We start from the raw sequence: 21,385 nt of genomic DNA on the forward strand, positions 1-21,385 counted from the left end.
GCCTGACTTTTTAGGGGGGAAAACATACCAAACTCCGGCATAGAACACTTTATCAGGCGTTGCCTTAGTAACTAATACGGATTTTTCTCAAGCTGGCAAATTTGTATTTACTACTTGTATTGCATATTAGGGTCTCTTCAACCTCTCAAAGTTAAAATAATAGGTACACCCCTCGCTCGCTTTCAATCTTAAAGTAGCGCTTCCACCTTTATTTTGGAAGAGTTTCAATTTTTTCTTCAGGGAAAAGTTGATCTTTTCTAATCCAGAAAGTTCTCTTAGGTTGAAGTACCTAGCTCCTCCCCTCTGCTCCCTATCCCCTTTCCCCAAGTCAGTAAACAAGGTAGGTATTTGGGGGCCGGAGGAGACTCTGAGCTAGAGGAGGGAGCTGGTAGGCGGTCGTGCGCGGCCTCGGACCCTGAGGGCTCCGGGAGCAGGACACCCCCTTTCCGCAGTGACCAAAGGTGCCTCCCAAGCTGCACTTCCAGCGTTATCAGGATGTGATGAGATGCAATGGAGTGGGAAAGTATTTACTGACCCTAGAGTTTTGACACAGTTCCTCTGATAACGGGGCGTTTATTTTCTACCCGTTTTGTCGACAGCATCCAGCTCACCGCTGCAACCACGACGTCCATTGTATCTTTGATCAGTTTACCTAGATGCAGTGGTGAAGAAAGGGGACTCAAATTCCCCTCAAAACGCCTCCAGGGCCTGGGGGCGGTCGTGGAGGACCAGGAGGACGAGGCGGAGGGGAAGAGGCGGTAGGGGAGGCAGCGAAGGCGGAGGACCAGCAGTGCTGGCGAGGGGGACCGAGCCGAGAGAAGGAGGCGTCGGACGTTTCCGTGGTGCGCGCCCACCGCGAGCAGGCGGAACCATCGTGGGAACACGGCAGGCGGGTGTGCACCGCGTCCTGGGCACAATGGTCGGGCTTCTCTGGGTTTTCTTCCCAGCGATCTTCTTGGAGATGTCCCTTCTCCCCAAAAGCCCCGGCAGGAGATTGTTGCTGGCGGGAGCCTCGTCTCAGCGCTCGGTGGCCAGAATGGACGGAGATGTCATCATCGGGGCCCTCTTCTCCGTCCACCACCAGCCTCCCGCCGAGAAGGTGCCGGAGAGGAAGTGTGGGGAGATCAGGGAGCAGTATGGCATCCAGAGGGTGGAGGCCATGTTCCACACATTGGATAAGATCAACGCGGACCCCGTGCTTCTGCCCAACATCACCCTGGGCAGTGAGATCCGGGACTCCTGCTGGCATTCCTCTGTGGCTCTGGAGCAGAGCATTGAGTTCATCAGGGACTCTTTGATTTCCATGAGAGACGAGAAGGATGGGCTCAACCGGTGCCTGCCTGACGGCCAGCCCCTCCCCCCAGGCAGGACTAAGAAGCCCATTGCGGGCGTGATAGGCCCGGGTTCCAGCTCCGTGGCCATTCAAGTGCAGAACCTGCTTCAGCTCTTCGACATCCCCCAGATCGCTTACTCCGCTACAAGCATCGACCTGAGCGACAAAACTTTGTACAAATACTTCCTGAGGGTTGTCCCTTCTGACACTTTGCAGGCAAGGGCGATGCTTGACATAGTGAAGCGTTACAATTGGACCTATGTCTCCGCAGTCCACACGGAAGGTAGGCATTGCATTTGGGAAAGAAAGGTACTGAGAGAGCCAGGGCATTGCATGATGGGCGCTTTGGATCATAGTATTGTCCTATTTCTTTCCAGCACTGTGGGGAACTGACTTTACCTTCTCAGTACGCGCCCACCAAGCATTGCCTTTTATCCTCATTCTATAATTATAGTGTAGGAAAACTGTATCCCATGGTGTTTCTGGAGATAGTAGGAGCTGAAAAGATACCAAACTCTCCACAGGAAGTGCCCAACTGCAGTTTTTAGGTTTATATGATTGTTTACTCTCTGGTTCTGAGATTGCATTTGGAAGGTTTACTCAATCCAGGTGTTATACTATCCTTAAGTGATTGGCTATGGTTTTCCAAGTTTAAGGGAATAACCCAATATGAGAGATTAGAAAAATCATTATCCACAATTTGGACTTGAAAGGTTTATCTTGTGTTGAACAGCCGAAGGTGTTTCTTTGTCCTCATGTAGCCCCTCTTACACATCCAAAACTTACCTGTGAGTCTAGCATGAATCTCCCTCTGCCATCTCCCTCAGTATATCAGGAACTTATACTTTAAATTCTGTGGTACCTTAGATAGAAAGGAAAAACCTGTAATATAAACTGCTTATTTTTTTCTCCCTAGTACATATTCTGGGTTTTTAGTACATATATTAAAATTTGTTCAGGTGCCCTTACTATTCCAACAATTATTTTATGGGAGATAGCACTGATAACCTCTTGCATTTGAGTTTTGGTTTCTGGTCTTTTTCTTCTAACACAATGACTTTGCTCATTAGAATTTAAAGTTAGACTAATTATAAACAACTAATGAAAGAGTAGTAGAGGTAGGTTTAAAATGGCCTTCTAAAATGAAATAGATTTACCCGAGGTTAACAGCTTTAATTTTTATAGAGACTTATAGATCTGAATTCTCAAAAAATTTCTTATATGAAGATTTTCTTTGCTCTTCAGTTTACCTTTTATAGATTTTTGGATTGTATGCAACTTTTGAGGTCGTCTACTCTTAATTCCCTCATTATGAAGAAATTGAGGCTTGGGCTATAAATTAAAGTCTGAAACAATTTACCTGGGTATGATGATACATGGAAGAGAATCTTGAGGGTATTGTTTGCTTCATTCATATTTCTTAAAATCAAATTATTGAAAGAAAAGCCATGGGTATGGCTCCATGTTCTTACAGCTTTTACACAATTTTCAGTTACTGGTGTGAGCCCTAATTACAGAAATTCAGGAGCATTCTTAATGAAATAGTGACATGGTTATTGTTAGTGAAAACTGATGGTTTGTAAAGGGAGTAGAGATTTCAGATGAAACAAACAAAAGTAATGTAAAACTCTACGTTATAATTTCAGACTTTGCTTTAGAAAGAAACTTTCCTTGAAATCTATAACATCTGATAACTGACTCATGTTTCTGAATCTAGATTTTTAAAAGGGAGCCACATACCACTTTTTCAACAATTTATTGCCTTTTTAAGTATACAAATTTAAGTTCACATGTTAATTCCTTACATTTTAATGTTTAATGCTAACTTCCTATCTTTAATGTTTAATATAGTTTTTTCTAGTGCTTAGATGAAGAGCTTGAAAACACAAGGTACAAAGGTGCTAAGGTATCAGCACTGGAGAGCTCTTTCTAAGAGGGAATGGCAACAGCTTGAGTGAATGTACTTTATTTAAATATTTAATAATTCTTCCTCCATTGAGGTAGGTAATTGATTATTGATATTAGGAGATTAAATTCTTCTTTCAGGATAATATTTCATTTTTTATGCAGTGGCTTTTCCCCCATATTTCATTATAAGATTATTTTATTTTGGGGAGGAGGAGGATGGTGGAAAAACTTTGAATTATCAATCTGTTTTCCAGTTGCATCACTTTGCCAAAAAAAAAAAAAAGTTGCCAATAGCAGTATGTTTCTTGACAACTAGAATTATGTTTTTGGAAAGTTAATTTGATGTGTGTTTGCGAATTCTGTTAAGGCGGTGCGCGTATTAAAATTTCATCCGCACGTTAGTTTGGGTTACTTTGTTTCCTTCCTGCCTTCTAACTGGTGTTGTGTGGCAGAGAGTATGTCCTCAGACTGTTACCTTAATTGATCGCAGACTGGATTGTGTTCATAGACTCGCATCATAGCTAACTTTGGTGTTTATTTTATTGCCAAGAGCTTACACCATTTGCCTTTCTATTTATGTATGATATCTTATTTCTTCTCAAAGCAAATTTGTTTCTTCTCTTATTTGACACAGCAGTTGTGGAAACTAAAATGCTTAAAAATTTAATCTGCAAGGAAATATAACAGCCTCCTTTATATGAGCTTCGACTGAAAATTCATTTTTCCTAAGGTTCTGCCCTCCGCTTCTGAGGGACCATGGTGTGCTGGCCTGCAGGCACTTTCTTGGATCAGTTAGTAATGTTCCTGCCTTCAGATTGATGGGGTCACCTACTGGTGACAGTCCCTGTCAAAAAGCAGCTAAGACCACATAGCAGTGTTGTCTCTGCCATCTGGGCACAATTCAGCAAGGAATCCAGTTTGTCTCGGTGTTGGCAATTTGGAACTAAGAAATTCTGGGACCTCTAAATGACCTTCACCTCTCCTTTCCAAATCAGCCATTCCCTAATCAGTATTTCATCACCATTTTTTCCACTGAGAAGTTAACCTAGTATAGTTAACATCAAAAGAACTAAGTCACTAGACAAGTGTACCTTGCTTGATTTCTATGATTAATTTTTGATTGTTTTCTAAAATCATATATGTGGCATCTTATTTTTTCAATGTCCCAATTGTTATGTTCTTTTAGTATTTCATTTTATTGTGAAGTTAATCTTGGAAATAACTTTTTATTTCTTTTTTAACCAGTTCGAATTTAGTTGTTATATCCGTTTCTATCCTTTCCAATCTTCTGCCACATCGTTTGTGCCATACTTGTCCTCTGGCCATGACAACTGTGAGTCTCTTTGACATAAAAGAGAATCTTTGCACATGCAGTTACCTGCAGTAGACTCTCCCAAAATTTTTAATGATTGGTTCCTGAGGGAAATGTTGAAGCAGCAAGAGATGGGTACTGAAGCAATAGGGCCTCATCAACAAATGAAATTCAGATACACTTTGGAGCAAGCTGCTCACCTGGAATGTGTGTCTTTAAATATGCTAAGCATAGAACACAAAAATAACCTTCTTCTGAGAAGATTATCTCAGCCAAGGACACCATATTCCACCCTTTTGATAAAATGCAGATTCTCTATCACAAAGCAAATTTATCACTTTAAAAGCTTGTAGAAGACAGTACTTAAAAATAATTCTAGTTGACTAAATTTGAAGCACTAAACTTATTCAATAAAGAATTCTCTTTAAGGTAGTAGCTTTAATTTTTTTTTTTTTGATTGGACTAATTTTCTTTTATTTAATTAAGCCCTTCTCTCTTAGTATTTTGTCTTGGGTAGTCAGAAAGGTATTGCTATGATATCAGGTTTAGTGATGCTCCTTTCCTTCTGAAAATATACACGTCAAGATGGCCTTTAGTTTGCAGTTAGGTTTTCATTGATAGTGTAATTTTTTTTCTTTTGCTTACATTTTATATGAGTTTGATCTTTTTGAGTTTCTTTAAAAAATCTGATCTTTTACTTTTTAGAAACTTTTTTCTATTTGATATGAAACTTTCTTTAAGTATCTAATGCTGTCAAAGGCAAAAACCCTAAATCATAAATACATAAGTTAACTATTACTTTATCTAATGTAATTACGAATAAGAATTTTATTTGTGGTAACTATTATATTTCATATCTGTGCATCAGTAACTTTCTCTGTACCTTTCTTATTTTGATTTCAACTTATTCACATCAAGTTACCTTTGTAAATTGCTCTATGTTAGCATAAAATAGGGGACAGGTGTATCCTGAAAGATTATTTAGGCCGCCCAATTAAGGATGCTTAAGCCACCACTATTAATGTGCATGCTGAGAAGTGGTTCACATATGCTCTAACTTTTCTAGTATGATATTAGGGTTTTTAATTAGAGTGGGTGAATATAGGAGTTATGAGCAAAGGCATAATACTACCTGAGTTTTAGTCCGTTCTTCCTTAGAGTGACCTGAAACTGACTCCCTGAAGTTTCCATGGATCCTACATTGACTACTGGGAGTCATCCCAAACAATTGAAATTCCTCCCCTTCCACAGGACATTTGTCTTCAATGAATCCTCTTTCTTGCTATACTTTACTAGTTCCTTATCCATGTATTCTAGTTTCTATTTTCCTCACCATTATAGATGACTCAAATAGATCAATTAATACCCCCAAAGTCTTTTGTAAAATAAGTGCTGCTGTTAAGGAACATCTCCCTCATTTTATGCTTAAACAGTTCTTTTTTTTAAAATATAAAATTATTAGCTTAAGCTTACTTTCTAACTTATCAGTCAGTTCTGAGATTTTGATTATTCAACTCATCTTAGCATTCCACCTTTGTGTCCCAAGGATTTGATTATATACCTTAAAACTGAATAAGAGAGGTTCAAGTGTAAAGTCCTATTGCCCATCACCAGCAAACTCCTTCTTGGGTGACTTTGATGTTCATTCCTCCTGTTATGAATTCCCTTGAAGTCTGCTTTTCCACTGCATACTGTACCATCCTATAGCTATAAAAAAAAAAATATAAACTGATAAATGTCAGTAGTGTAAATAAAAAGTTATCAAAACAGATATTGAACTCTAATTGAAAATTTACTACATTAAAAAACTGTATATAAGAAATTGAAAACTTTAGTCTTAGTTATTAAGTAGTTTAGACTCTAAACAGAGTGCAGTTTGAACATATGTAAAAGATATAAAAATAAGTAAAAACCAATCATTACAGAATAGACATTTACAAATATGAGTTTATAAAACATGTTTAGGGAACACACAAGAAAATATTGGTGGGATATAATTAGATGGAGGATAACTTATATCAAAAGGGAATTTTGATTAGTATTTTTTGGGGGGAGTATATAGCATTTGTTAAAATTAATAGCAGTTGTAACAGTACCCCCATGGAATAAAAACAAGCAGGTCTGCTTGGCTGGAGTGGAAAGTTTGAGCCAGGAACTAATAATAAAGACAGCAACTCAAATGTGGGTTCAGATATTCTAGGATTCCATGACTTTATAGACATGAAGGACAAGTAATGGAGAATACTGAAGCATGTGCCAAGACTTTTGGTTTCAAAAAAGAGAAGTCTAAGCAGAGGTTTTCATGATTCAACGAAAATTAGAAAAAAATGAATTCTTATGGAAATGTGTAAGAGAGATCCATTGAACGGGAAAGGAAAAAACTAAAACTAACCATAAGAAGTTAGTTATTACAGAATTCTAGGAGTTAGGCTATTAAAGATAGTTGGGAAGAACTAAAAGCTACTCTAAAGGAATACTTTATGGAAGAATTAGATGTAGTGAAGAGTTAGAAACAAAGAGAAGTTCTGTAATCCTAGAGAACCAGGAGAATTTTGGTGTAATTAGCAGTCCATTGGTGAGTAGATTTCAAAACCATGGTTTTTATGGTTTTAACAGCAAGAGCTTAGATTTACTTACGTTAAATTTGACGTGCACATTGGCCAAAAGCGTTAGAGAACATCTGCATCCCTAGTGCCTAGAACAGTGCCTGGCAACAAATGAATATACATTGAATTGGTAATGAGAGAAACAGAGTTTCAAATGTACGTTTGGCTTATATCCACAACTGAGAGTCAGTTGAAGCCATTCAAATAGGTAAGCTCTTTGAAGAGTAAATCTAGAAGACAAAAAAATTAGACCTGTGGCATATACATTATTACTAAGAGTGTGTGAGTGAACAGAAGAAAAGCTAGGGATAGTTATGAGGTACTTAGTGATTTAAAAAAAAAAATGTTCACTTCCAAGTACAACCTTGATTATCCAGAACTTTTATAGTTGCATGACCTGAATACCTGGGAGCTGGCCATTTTAAGCCATAACCTTTTACATCTTAAATATTTTACAAGACAGTCTTTGCAAAATGTTTTTCATTGTTCCCTGTCTTCTTTTAAAGTGAGTGCTGAATAATAGACAGTTTTCTTGAATATACAAAGTAACCATCATTAATATCAATTGTTATGTTGTATTTATATTGTGATACAATGATAATCTTGAAGTCTGTTGAAAAATATAATGCCATTCATTCCTATCAAAAATGGCCCCAAATTGTCAAAGTTTTGAGTTTTTATCTTTGTTTTTTTCCCCTTATATTGGCTAGACTTACTAAACCCATTTTCTAAGTTATTTACTCAGTATTTAGTGAACACCTACAATGTGCAAAGGACTAAGGTGAAGTACAAAGATGAAAAAAACAGACATCTTTATTATTTTGAGAAAGCTTGAACTTTTCCTGATTTCCCTGCCATACCATCAATCACTCTGTGACTGTCTTTGCCTCGGAGCAAATTTTATAAGGAGCTGGGTCTGAATAGGGCAAGTGGTGGGTCAGCTTCTATTTTATGTTTGTAGCTTGGTAGTTGCCATTACTCTTCAGTCACTAATAATTTTCTCCTAGTGATCTATGGAGCTAATATAGACAATGATTTTATGGATTCTTAATAACTTGCCGGGCAATGACTAGAGTGGTGTCTTCGGAAAGGAATTTGCCAGGAGTTGTCTTTTCAGCATGCCCTGTAGTAAGACCACAGACAGCTGAGAAACCTCAATCAAGGGCAGAATACTTTACTGAGCACTTAACAATCACTGAAAATAGCTACAGGCCAAGCTATCCTGATGTTAGGTTGCAAGCACCATCTCAGTAGGAGAGAGTTGTCCGTTTTCAGAAAAGCTGTAGTTGAAAACCAGAGCCAGACTTTTATGGCGGCTATATATAAAACCTTGCCAAAACAATGTGTGAGTTATCACTAGATTGTAAATTTATGTAGAAATAATTATGTACTCTCTATGTGCAATCTCTAAGTTCTACTTGTTTTTCATACTAATTGTTATCAGCGAATGTCTGCAATATTTTTAATCTCAGCTTACATGAAAAACTACAGTTCTTATTTTCTTAAGTTTTACAAGAAGTTTTATTTACTTAAGGTGTTGTGGTACCAAATATAGCGTTAATGTTTTTATGAAGATAATTTATTGGCTCAAGCAGAAACTTGGTGTTCATAAATCTTGACTTGTCAATGTTAGGATTATCTATTTCAGTCACTTCATGTCTAACAAATTGAAGATTCAAAACAATGATCTAACTGATTCAGCTAAAAACCTTAATTGGCAATTGGAGCACAAGATTTTGGGGAGCAGAAGTTCTTTGATTACCGAGGAACTTATTTTGATGTCTAATGAAGAAATGACCATTTATTCATTAATAAACATAAGTGTTAAACACTGTCGTGGTGCTAGGAACACATCATATATTAAAATAACAATAATAAGGAGAACAATGATTATTATTGTTGTCCTCAATGTTCCTATAATCCGGTGGAAGAGACACAGAAATATGTAGGTACTTATTGTTGTTGCGTGCCATTGAGTCAATTTCAACTCATAACAACCGTATAAGATGGAGTAGAACTGCCCCATAAGATTTTCTTGGCTGTAGTCTTTACAGAAGCAGGCTGCCATATCTTTCACCGGTGGAGCGAGTGGCAGGTGGGCTCGAACTGCCGACCTTTCGGTTAGCAGTCTGACACTTAACCAGGATGCCACCAGGGCTCCCTTAGGTAGTTATATTGTTGTTAGGTGCTGTCGAGTCAGTTATGACTCATAGTAACCCTAATCATTGCTATGCCTGAACCCATCATTGCAACCATTGTGTCAATCCATTTCATTGAAGGTCTCCCTCTTTTTCAGTGAATAAGCAAATTTAATCACTGCATGACCTCTTTTTATAAATGCACTAACAACAATGGGAAATACAGAATGTACATTACAGTTTCATTTATAAAATGGGAATGATAATCACTACCATATTATTTACCTCACAGCAGAGCCTCAGAGAACAAGGAGATAGTGCACATAACTAGGTTTTAGTTGCCTTTGTTAAACTGCCACAAAAGACAAATGCTTAAGGTATTAGCCCTTCTCAGCTGACAGATATGGAACAATTGGAAAAAAAAAAAAATCAGTTAATCAGGTGTAGATTCTTGACCCTAAAATCTAGTAACATAAGATGAAGGTGAAATTCATGGTTAAGATGAAGTGCTGTGTCTGCTATGGATTTTAATAAAATTTCTCAAGTTAAAAATGAGAAAACAAAAGACCAGAGAAATAAAATGACTTGCCTAAGGCCACAAAATTTGTTAGTGGCAAAACCATTTCTAGTTCAGCTTTGTGTTAGATACTTAACCAAAGCTTTTTATCGCATTGCTAAATGTGAATAGATAAAGTTTGAAGATGACTTTGACTGTAATTAGAGCACAAAATTATGGTAAAACATAACACCAATGAGTTTGGGGTCATGGATTTAAATTTCTTGGAGCCGTTAGAATGAATCTCAGACTCCATTCTTGACCCCAGACTTTGGCATTTGTGCCTCTGGTTACGGGAGAGAATATGAAAGTCAGGGTGGGTGAAATGTCACAAATTCACACCCATTACTGACCAAACAGCTCACGGTGTTTGTCCTCCTCACACTGAGTCAGAAGCAGCATCTCCCTAGGGTAAGATCGATACTTTCCTACATGTGGGAGAGGCAGCTCAGCATCATAATGCTAAAAAATGTAATTAATGATTTCCCCCGGGAAGTCCATGCAACTGTGGTTTTATCGTATAGGTTTGGGTGTCCTCCACCCTCCTGCATCACTGTTCCATGTGAGGGTCATATAATCCAGCTCTGTTATGCTCACCCCAACTTTGCTGCAGTCATTTAGCAGTTTCCAGGAAATTCTTCTTCCGTCACTGCTCATAATCTTCCTCTCAGTTTCAGCTCTTTCCAAACTTTTGGGTGATTTGAACATTCATGTGTGTGACCGGTAGGATATCTTTCCTCATAGTTCATTGATCTCAACTTGGTGTCCTTCACCATCACAGCAACAACTCTCTCACCCTGACCAAAGTGTGACAACTTGACATTGCCAATAGATTCTAGCTCTGAAATATTAAACTCCAGAAAACCTCTGAAGAATAAAAGCCTCTTCTCTTTTTCAACTTCCCTTACTCCCAACTCACCTGCAAAGTCGACATCAAACCATATTCTCACCTGATATGTTTCTTACCTGGATCTGAGCAACTCTACTTATGTATTTGTGTTTGTTACCATCTTGTAAATGATCTCCTTTCTCAGAGAAAATAAACTTTCAACTCAAAGTGATTACTCCACATAAAGCTCTATTTGAGCAGATTATAAATTAGTCATTTTATTCCAGCCCCTTCAATGCAGGTAAATAAAGACAAGAAAAGAACGTTTTTATTTATTTGTTTTATTAATGAAAAAAGAAAGGATTTCTTCCCTATGAGGGCTATGGTCAAGAGTAAGTGATCACATTTGCTCAAGAATCGTTATAGTGCCATCTATAGAACAAGTAACCAAAGGTGGTATGGAGTGGACTAAGATGAGAAAATTGTAGAGATTTGGCTAGGGTTGGATTCCAGAGATCAGAGCTAGGTTTGCCCAAAGGGTTCATGAAATTAGCTGTGCTTTGAGAACCATCAAGGTAAAATGGGCCAAAACGCTCACCTAAGTTTATTGTGCGGACGTGACAGTGCTGTAAATAATGCCAGATATGTTTAAAATGTCATTATTGTTGTCAGGAATACTCTGTGTAGGTTATTCTAACCTTAAATAAGAAAATGTCCTTAGTCTAGATGAGCCTGCTTGAAGAATATGCAGGGAAATTTCTGGAGGGTATATGAAAATAAGGAGGAAAGAGGCAATATCTTGCTGATTTGCTAATGTTGAGCAGCACACATTTGGCTTCTCATTTGTTCCTTTAATAACAATTGCACCCACAGCATGTGGCCCTAAGCGAAGGTCCTTCTTTTGGACAGCTTATTCTACAGTGACTGCTGGATAATCTGAGGCAGTTTCCTCTGTTTACTGTCGTGCTTTAACACATTTTATCATTTGTATTTTACAAAGGGCAGAACGAAAAAGATCAATAAATTGCTGACAGTATGTTCAAAAGCAGAAATTATTCACGATAGACTTTAAAAGATGCTATGAGAACATCGAAACAGTGAAAACAACTTACAGTAAATAAATAACTTTTACCTTAACCTGGATAAATAAGTGTCCTATCTGTTATTTTCACTTTTTGGGCAGCAGATATTACTCTGTTGGTACAGAAGCAGTTGTGTTCAGGTCTCTATCATAATTAATTAAATAAATATTTAATGAGTGCCTTCTCTGGGCCAGTCTCTCTGCTATGGTTATTGGACTATATATTTGGACTAAATGGACTAGATATTTGGAAGGGGAGGTAGATTTGAGATTTGCCAGAAAATATCCACTGTTAAAACCAAGACAGTGGATGATATTGCCAAGGGAAGGTATATAGACTGATAAGGGTCAAGAGCAGAACTTGGAGAAGATGAAAGTGAGGGAGAGGATCTAGAAAAAGGATAGAGAAGGAACAGTTAGAAAAGTAGAAGGAAAAGAGGAAGAGCCAGGAAAGAAGCAGACATCATGGAAGCCAAGGGGGAAAAAGTTTCAAGACAGCAGTGACTAATATCACAGAGCTGATGGGAAGGGCCCTAGAAACAGCTCCATACTAGTAGCCTCCACTTCATCCTAGCTTCTGATTTTCCATAATCTCTTAATTTCTAAATCCATTAGAAGGGCAGAAGCCAGGAAGAAGTGGAGGCTGCTAATATACAGCATTGTACCTAGAGACTGAGAAGGAAAGGTAAGAAATAAGGTGGTAGCTAGAGAGATCTACACACCTAGTGAGAAATTTATCTGGGATGCGAAAGATTTAAGTGCTGATGGGAAAGCGTGAATAGAATAGTAAAATTTGAAGATAATTGATGAAATGAAGTTGGAGAGGAAGCAAGAAGACATTGTGGGGAGGGGCCAGCCTTGAACAAGAGAACTCTTTCCTCTGGGTGGTGATATAATTATGTTTGGGGTAAAAGGAGAAAATAAGGTCTAAAAATAATGTTTGATAGCCTTTGTTTTCCCAATTATTCAATGAGGGGACTGGAAAGTGATCAACTGCAAATAGAACAGTGGTTTAGAAAGCCCAACTGAGATTGGAAACCATGTATTGATTTGGAAACCATGTAGAGTTAACTGATATTCTTTTGATATTCTCTCTAGTAGTGCACAGCCCCCAGATACAGGAAAGGGAGCCTCAGCTTTCATGGTGGTAAAAATGGCAGTTCATTAACTTGGCCACCTACTGGCCTGATGTCCAAAAGAACAGAATCTTTCTTTAGTTAATTACGTAGGGTATCATGCTCTCATCAAAGAGTGTAGCCTAGAATTATCCTTTAGTTCTTGTCAAAAGGCCAGATGAGAGAATTGATATTTAAGACTATCATCTAAGAGATCATTCTCAACTTCTTTGCATAAAATTAGGTTCTCAGAATACTACATACCTGAAATGTTTACTCCTCTGGAAGGATCGCCTTTTCCAAATTGTATTTTAATATTATCCTTTTTTCATTTCTTGAAGGTCAGAACAAGGGTTGGCAGTGTAAATAATGCTTTATCATTTTCATGTATATTTTTGGCACTGACAATGTTGCTTATTATGTTGTCCAATGTCCCTTGTATAAAGTCCATTGTAAAAATATCTGTTTCTAATTTAATACCATGAAACTGTCCCTCTTGAAGAACTGATATACTTCATCTTAATAATGAGAATGAAATCTGCTCTGTTCCCTTTTTTCTCTTGTCCACCAGGAAGCTCAAAGCCAATTTTAATGCTCAATTACAGAAAAAGTTCTAATTTACACGCTAGATATTTGCTTCCCCCACCTCATTTCAGCAGCATTATTTTATACATTTTGTAGTTGTAAGATGCCCCAACTCCATGTTGGAGGCAGGATATAGATATATATGAGTGGAAGGGACCCCTTAAAGTTTCAGATCCTTACTGAGGTTTCAGTATGTTAATAAGCAGTCAGTAATGGCAGGCTGAGAGTTTTTTTTTTTTTTTAACCCTGGAATAGGGAATTATCTTACACTGCTAAGGAGGAGAGGAAAATGTTCTATGTGTCTAGTGTATAGAGAAGAATCCTGGAGTGTTGGTCACATAACAGGAGAATCATGCCCCTCCAAGTTCCTCTTATGGCTCACAGATGCTCTGCCCATTGTTGTTGCCCCCTTCTTTTGTATCTGCTGGGACCTGCTGTGAGGCTGTTTGGATATTTTGCCAGATTCTGGCAGAGTGTATGTGTGGGTGAGGCACTCTCTCTCTTTCCCATGTGCAACACTGAGCAGGGTTGCTTTGCCTCTGTGACTTTATAACAACTTCTTTCTTGCTTTTCCCTCCCTTCATCCTTCAGGAAAAATAAAGCTGTAAAGTGACGCCCACTGACAAATGGAGAGGGAGCTTGCTTTTTACCCAATTCCTAACTTTTCCTGATGTTTTCATCATGTGCTTTCCAGACCACAATTGCTCTGGTCTGGAAGCTCGTTTTGCTGAATGTTCTAAGTAGCTCAGTACCCAGGAAGAGGTCTTCTACTTCATTCCCCTTTGAGGTAAGGTCAACATGATTTAACTTGGGAAACTGAGTTTGATATAGGATGAGACATCAGAAAGAAACCCCGTGTCTCTTAATGCTATTGTATAAAACCAAAACCAAACCCATTGTTGTCGAGTTGATTCCCACTCATAGCAACCCTATAGGGCAGGGTAGAACTGTCCCATAAGATTTCCAAGGATAGGCTGATGGATTTGAACTACTGATCCTTTGGTTAGCAGCCAAGCTCTTAACCACTACACCACGAGAGCACAGAGAGTGGAGGAAAGCACTAGGCACTGATTTATGTGAGGGATGACTCACCCTTTGTTTTTGGTTAGAAATACCAACAACATTGAGACAATGAAAAGGCACATTTTATTTTTTTCTTCTATGTTAGTACATGCTAAAGGAAAGCTTAGTATTTAATATCCTTGACTTGTCATCTTAAAAGTACAATTTCACTTGAAAAGAAATTCCTTCTTAAAAATGAAAAAAGAAAAAATTAGATAAGTAATTAATTTTGGAAGTGATAATATTCTTTGTTTTTGTAGATTATTTTTAGGCTCTCCTAAGTGCAGAGGAATACACTAGAATGGTGCTTCTCAAACTTTAGTGTGCACGCAAATCACCAGGGAAACTCAATGAGCTGCAGTTTCTTATTCAGTAGGTCTGGGGTAGACCTGAGAGTCTGCATGTCTAATAGGTTGACGCTGCTGGTCCATGGCCCACAGTGTGGGCAGAACCTCTGGAAGCCCATCCTGATAATGCACTTATTGTTACACTGCATTTTGTATAGTTTCCCACACATTCTTGAGTGACAGCCTTCAGTTATTTACACATCTGTGAGCAATGTCTATGCTGCTGAAATAGGCAGAAGATGGCTTTTTGAATGTCTTAGTGATCTAGTGCTGCCATAACAGAAATACCAGTAGTGGACAGCTTTAACAAAAAGAAATTTATTCTTTCATAGTCTAGGAGGCTAGACGTCCAAATCCAGGGTGCCAGCTCCAGGGGAAACCTTTGTCTTTCTGTTGGCTCTGGGGGAAGGTCCTTGCCATCAACCTTCCCTGGTTGAGGAGCTTCTCAGTGCAGGGAACCCAGGACCAAAGGATAAGCTTTGCTTCTGGCACTACTTTCTTGGTGATATGAGGTCCACATGTCTCTCTACGTGCTTCTCTCTTTTTTATCTCAAAAGAGATCAACTTAAGACACAACCTAATTTTATAGATTGAGTCTTGCCTCATTAATATACCTGCCTGTAGTCCTACCTCATTAACATCATAGAGGAAGGATTTACAACACAGGAAAATCGCATCAAATGACAAAATGGTAGACAATCACACAATACTGGGAATCATGGCCTACCCAAGTTGAAACAGATTTTTGGGGGACACAATTCAATCCATAGCACTTAGAAAATGATAATAAATGTGTTTATTCATTTTTCATATTTGATGATTTTTAAAAATATGCATTAACCAACGTGACTGATTGCTGAATGCAGCTTCTTAGACAGATTTCTGGTTACTTGAATGCCTTCTTCCACTAGAATATTCCACCCTCATAAAACATCTTCCCTGGAGGAATGTAAACTCCTAAAGAAAGGAATCTTTGTTTCGTTTTGTTCACTGGTGTATCCCCAGCAACTAGAACAGTGCCTTGTACATAATAGACACTCACTAAATAGCTTTTGAACCTAGTTAAGTAAGGAGGGCTTTTGTTTCAACCCTTTCAGCCATAGTGAGGAGCTCGGTGATTTAAGATTTTGCAGGGCTTCACTATTCTTACTTCCTAGCACTAGACAAGTAAATAAAGCAAGGTAGTAGACTAATTGTTCAACTCCCAATAATTAACAACTTTGGAAGTGTTTTGCTTTTTACTAAATGTTTATAAATTCATTTTCTTTTTGTTTCTTTCCCATAAGAGTAGAATAAAGAGGAAAATCTGATTAATTGCATGTTTCATAGGTAAAACAGACTCTGCTTAATTAATATCCCTCTTCTCCTTTTACCTTTCTAATAATCAAGGCAGCATCACTACATATATTATCAAAGCATACTCTCAAGATGTTATGTTTCTCTCATTTTCTTTATTGGGAATATTGGTATTGGGTATTTATTTGCTATTCCCTGTAGACTTTGGTGCCCAGGTACAGTGCGAAGATAAGGTTTTGGTGTCATGTCCTCTATCAGCTATTGCTGTGACTCTGGACCCTCTTTAAGTCTACTTTATTTTTTTATCTGTAGAAAGTCCTGCCTTTCTTCTAGGACGCCTGTGAGCTCTGCAAATAGAATGTCAATGGAAGGAAATCATGTGACTAGGGCTCTGAGTAAAGTGTGCAGGGAACAGCAAGCTGTTTAATTTGTCTGCAGTAGATGGTACCTGAAAGGGAGTTATGGAAGAATTGATTAGAAAAATTAGCCCAGATGTCAGAGGCCTGAGAATGTCAGAGTTTGAATTTGGCTTCCATCTACTATATTAGTCAAAATAAAGTAGACCCTCTTTTGCAAATTTCTACCAAAGACTGACAAATTAGGGACTTATTTTTAACTTTTCCTGCCCACTCACTTTTCTGGTCCTTTTTCCTCCTTGTAACTTTTGTGCTAGAAAATGACACCTTTGCAAGGAAGCCACCTTTTTTGTTTGTCTGGCAAAATGTCCTTAATCAAACAGTAAATTACATTTCCAGGCAGCATAAATGTTCCATTGTCGGCAGGATACAGCTGAATGTATTGCAACACTTTGCAGCGAGAGTTGCAGCCTTTGTGGACATGTGGCCCGCCTCCCAGTGAAGCAAAGGCTTATCACAAGCTGGTTACTCAGCTGTGAAATGCCACCACTTAGGTCACATGCCTCAGCTAAAAAAAATTGCCAGTAGCAACGACTTCTCTTTGGCGGGGAGGCGTGCCACCTGCCACCCTAAGCTGCCGTCCCCTCTGGCATTGTGCAGGGATCACTTTGATTCACTTCCACAAGTGGGGAGGTGGTATTCTCTGCCTTTTGCAGTGCCTTTCTCCATGGTATTTATCTAAGGTAGAATTCAATCTGATACTCACTGAGTTGGGGAGTATTGGCACGTGTATCGGGATCCAAATCTTTATTCAGAAGAATTGTTGTAACTTTGACGATGGCAGTTGTGTGAAAATGTGTTTTGTCTTTCATGTGAAAGTTGGGATATGACAGACATATTTCCACCCAACACCTAAACATGATGTCACCCTTGATCACCAAGATCACACCTTTTGTCACTGCTTAATAGTATGCATCAATCCCTGGAAGGTAGCCTTAAAGAGCACAAATTTTGTATCCATTTAAGAGCATGTCTCATCAGCCCTTAAGGCACACACAACAAGAAACATAACTCGTGTCTTCATAAGCATGCCAAACACTCCTTATGTCATGTACCTTAACTTAGATTTTGTCCGTATCTTTTAAAGGTATGACATGGTGTTCAGGACAAAGTAAGTCCTTGATAAATATTTATTGAATAATGATCAAATGATGGGATTCTGTTAAAACGTAATCTAATAGGCATTTGGTCTGGCCATCGTATTGGAATCCTTTGGCTTCTAGTTTTTCTAAAAAGGATCTATTTAAAAAAAAAAAAAGAATATGCCCTACTATTTAGAAGCAGTACATGTTCCTACTGCCATACTAATACCATCCTGTCACTAATGTGGAACTTAACAGTGTATAAGGTGTTTTCACTTATATTTTTAAGTGAGAGGCATATTAAAATGCATACTTTCTAAAATGTTTCAAACAATTCCTCCTTTATATGCTGACAAAAGCTAGTCTTTCTGATCCAACTGAGGCTTACCTGTTTATGCACTATTAGTTGCCTATTTACTTTTTGCCCTTTCTACCATGAGACTCACCACCTTCTACTCACAAACTGAAATATAACTTAGATGACTTCTTATTATTGAAAAATAATACTGTTAGAAGCGTTATTGATTGAGCATTGTGCTGATTGTTTTACAGATATTACTTCATTTGATACTCCCAGTAACCCCACAAGACAGATATTATAATTATAATAAAACTAAAAATATTTCTCAGTCACACAGGTAAAAAGTGGCAAATCCAGGATTCAAACCCAGCCAGTCTAATCCCAAAGCCTAAGTGTCTGTTCACTATATAATCTTTTGGGTGAGGATGCACTAACATACTTAACAGAATTATGACTTTCTGGCTAGATACTTGCCAGCATTTTGAATATCTGTTTAAATGACTGAGGGATGTGCAAATAACCAGCAGATCGAATGTATGAGCATGAGTCAGACAATGTCTTAAAAAAATCAGGCCCTGAACTATATCACATCAAACACACCTTTCCTAGTCAAACAGGAGGAATAGATAGCCAGTCTATTACCACTTCAGAAAAGGATAAAATAAATACATGCTGGGTCTTCCTCTTCAGTTCTCTTTGTCTTCCGAAATGTGTGTCTCTGTAGACAAGGCGGTTCTGCTCCAAAGCTTGCTCCTGTTTAACTGAAGGTAGTCAGATAGAGGGAAGCATTGTCAGAGCATGAAAGATAGCTGCACACTGATTTATGTTGAAGCACACCTGGTACTTCTCGAAGAGCCCTCAGATATAGTAGCTCCTGAAAATTGTGATAAAAAGATTCACCTTCTTTTTTTGTGCCCAGAAAAATCTTGTAATTAAAAACAAACACACCCACATACCTAAAAACAAGGAATATCTTTCAGTAGGGAAAGGGTAGGAAAAGCTTTATCCTCTCCTTGGAAATTTCTAGGGCTCTACTACTTTTTTTTTACTACAGGAGATTTTATTGCATTTTTTATGTCTTGATGCTTTTACTGATTCATGCTCAAAAGCAGATTGTATACAATACACTGGCAATTGATTTTCTGCTGGAGTACTAGCACCTGTAAAAGTCAGCCCCTCTTATTTTGTTCCTAGTGTGATTATGGTCACAGGTTGTTGAGACTCTTGGTTTGTCGTAGGAGGAATTCAGATGTTAGGTGGGGTTCGACCAAATGAACCAAAAGACTGGAAAACCTGTGATTCTGTGAGTAGGAGTAGGTAGAATGTATGGCTGTGTGAGAAAGCAGTGCCGCCCATCCCTTCCTCGGTGGTACTTTCCGATGGCTTTGGCTTACCAGTGGAGCTATTGGCCTTCGAAATATTGATTCCTCCATTTGTAGTTATCATTCAACAGGCATGCAATGGAGGAGGGGAATTTATGGTTAAGAGGAATTCCTCTGGAGTCCTACAGACCTGGTCTTATCCTACCTCTGTCCTTTTTGAACTGTGTGACTTTGGGCAAGTCACTTAATCTCTCTAAGCCTCAGTATTCAAATTGGTGAAATGGATATTATGATTGTGCCTACTTTTCTTAGGGTTAAATGAGATATAATAAATATTCAGTAAAATACATACCCATATACACATATGCTAATAAGATGATAGTGTCCTAATATGGCCTTTGGTCAGCTTCTGTTGGGGGTAATTTTCCTCTTCTTTTCATACTCTTCTCACGCTAGGTCTTTTGCAAATTATGCCAGAGCTAGCTTAGAAATTATGGGGAGAAGGAAAAAGAGGGGGTTCCACACAGAGAATAATTTGAGGAAATCCTGCAGAGCCTTTTACGTTATATGGACAGACAGAAAGAGAGAGAGAGAACCAGAACCAATCCTTTTCATCTGCGAAATTTTGGGTGTTTAGTAAGCTTCTTTTCAAAGGGAGTAAGATAGTGTCTTTGGGAAGTGTAACACTTAAAGCTATTATCAGTTATTACCTTAGGGTTGTCAGATAAGGGTTTATGGTGAGCATGGCAGAGTGGTGCCAGGAGGGGAGAGCTGGTCCTGCATAACGGCTGGATGACAGCAGAGGTTATTTCTATGTCATAATTTTTACTTGGCTCTAGCTGTGAACACATGTATAGCATTTCCTGAGGGTCCCTGCTGATCATCTTTATTCATCATCACTATCATCCTAAGCACCCTTATGTAACCTTGATTTATATAAAGTAATGGTTTCTCTTCTCTACAAGGTTGCTGTCTGCGATGGATCACACTAGGAGGAAAACACTGGCTGCACAAGGCGGGGGTAGGTTGAAGACATGACAATAAGCTCATGAGGTCAAAAGTAGATATTTGTAGACCTGGTTTAAGTTCCTTGTGGGTACGAGCCATCTTACCATTTTTGTAATTTTTGTAGCATCTATCACCACCCTTGTGAGGCTGTGAGGAAAAGATGTTCTTTATTTGTCTTAGGGAAGGAGTTTGAGATTTGAGGGTAACTTACATACTCAAACTTTCCTCAACCTTATGTTTGCTTTATTACTCTCCCTTCCTTATTTTTTGGTTTACGATCCATCAGCTCAACTCCTTGTCTGTTTCTGTCTTAAGTCTTCATATTTTTGGCTTAGGGCAGTGGTTCTCATTTCCGGCTGCACATTAGAAACACCTGGGGAGCTCTGTACACATAGATGCCCAGCCCCGTCCAGTGAGGTTCTGATGCAGCCTGGACAGATGGCTGAGGTGTCCAAACTGTGTGTGTGAGGTTCTTTCCATGGGGAGAAGGGTCCGGAGGTGGAAAGAGAAGATGGCAGAGAGCAGATCTGGCCCTGCAAATGTAAAGTGTGAGCATGCTCTGGTATCATCTAGGCTAACTCACCCCATCCTTCCCCATAGTACAGCCACATGGCCTCCTGGCCATCTGCAGTATGATTAATTCTTTTGTGTGTGGCCTTTCTGGCCATGAGTCTTGTTAACTCCCACCCAGATGCTTTTGTGATAAGGTAACTATGGCCCACCAAGGGGATTGGTCAGTTTTGCCTTAAAAGAGAGCCAATTCTAGAGTACAAAGAGAAGCCCACCACAACCAAGGAAGGAGAGAACAGCAGGAGAGACCCAGAAGCAGAGATTAGGCAGCAGAAGACCGTGTGGTGGCCTTCCCGGTCCATGGAAAGAGAAAGCTGCCTTTGGGTGGAGACTGAGAGCCAGGGAGAGGCACGCCTGCGAGCACAGCTGGGGAGAAGCTATCCTGATGGAAGAACTGTATCCTGAGTGCTCTTGAGCCTGAATTGCCACTGTTGCTTTCCTCATAAACTCCATGGTTGTGAGTATGGTTCGTGAGTTTCGTGTGGCCATTGCAGTGAATTATTGCACCCAGTAGAGAG

General features: G+C 38.9%; 1 protein-coding gene across 1 annotated transcript in view; it reads left to right on the forward strand.

Annotated features, from left to right (window-relative positions):
* Positions 1 to 827: 827 nt before the first annotated feature.
* The window catches only part of GRM1 (glutamate metabotropic receptor 1), a 485,985-nt gene continuing 465,427 nt past the window's right edge, over positions 828 to 21,385 (forward strand). The window contains exon 1 of the mRNA XM_049903091.1: positions 828 to 1,616. Coding sequence (XP_049759048.1) covers positions 917 to 1,616 — 700 coding nt within the window. The 5' untranslated portion in view covers positions 828 to 916. The remainder of the gene's footprint in view (positions 1,617 to 21,385) is intronic.

The sequence above is a fragment of the Elephas maximus genome, chromosome 1, assembly GCF_024166365.1.
Source record: "Elephas maximus indicus isolate mEleMax1 chromosome 1, mEleMax1 primary haplotype, whole genome shotgun sequence".
In the NCBI taxonomy this organism is placed as follows: Eukaryota; Metazoa; Chordata; class Mammalia; order Proboscidea; family Elephantidae; genus Elephas; species Elephas maximus.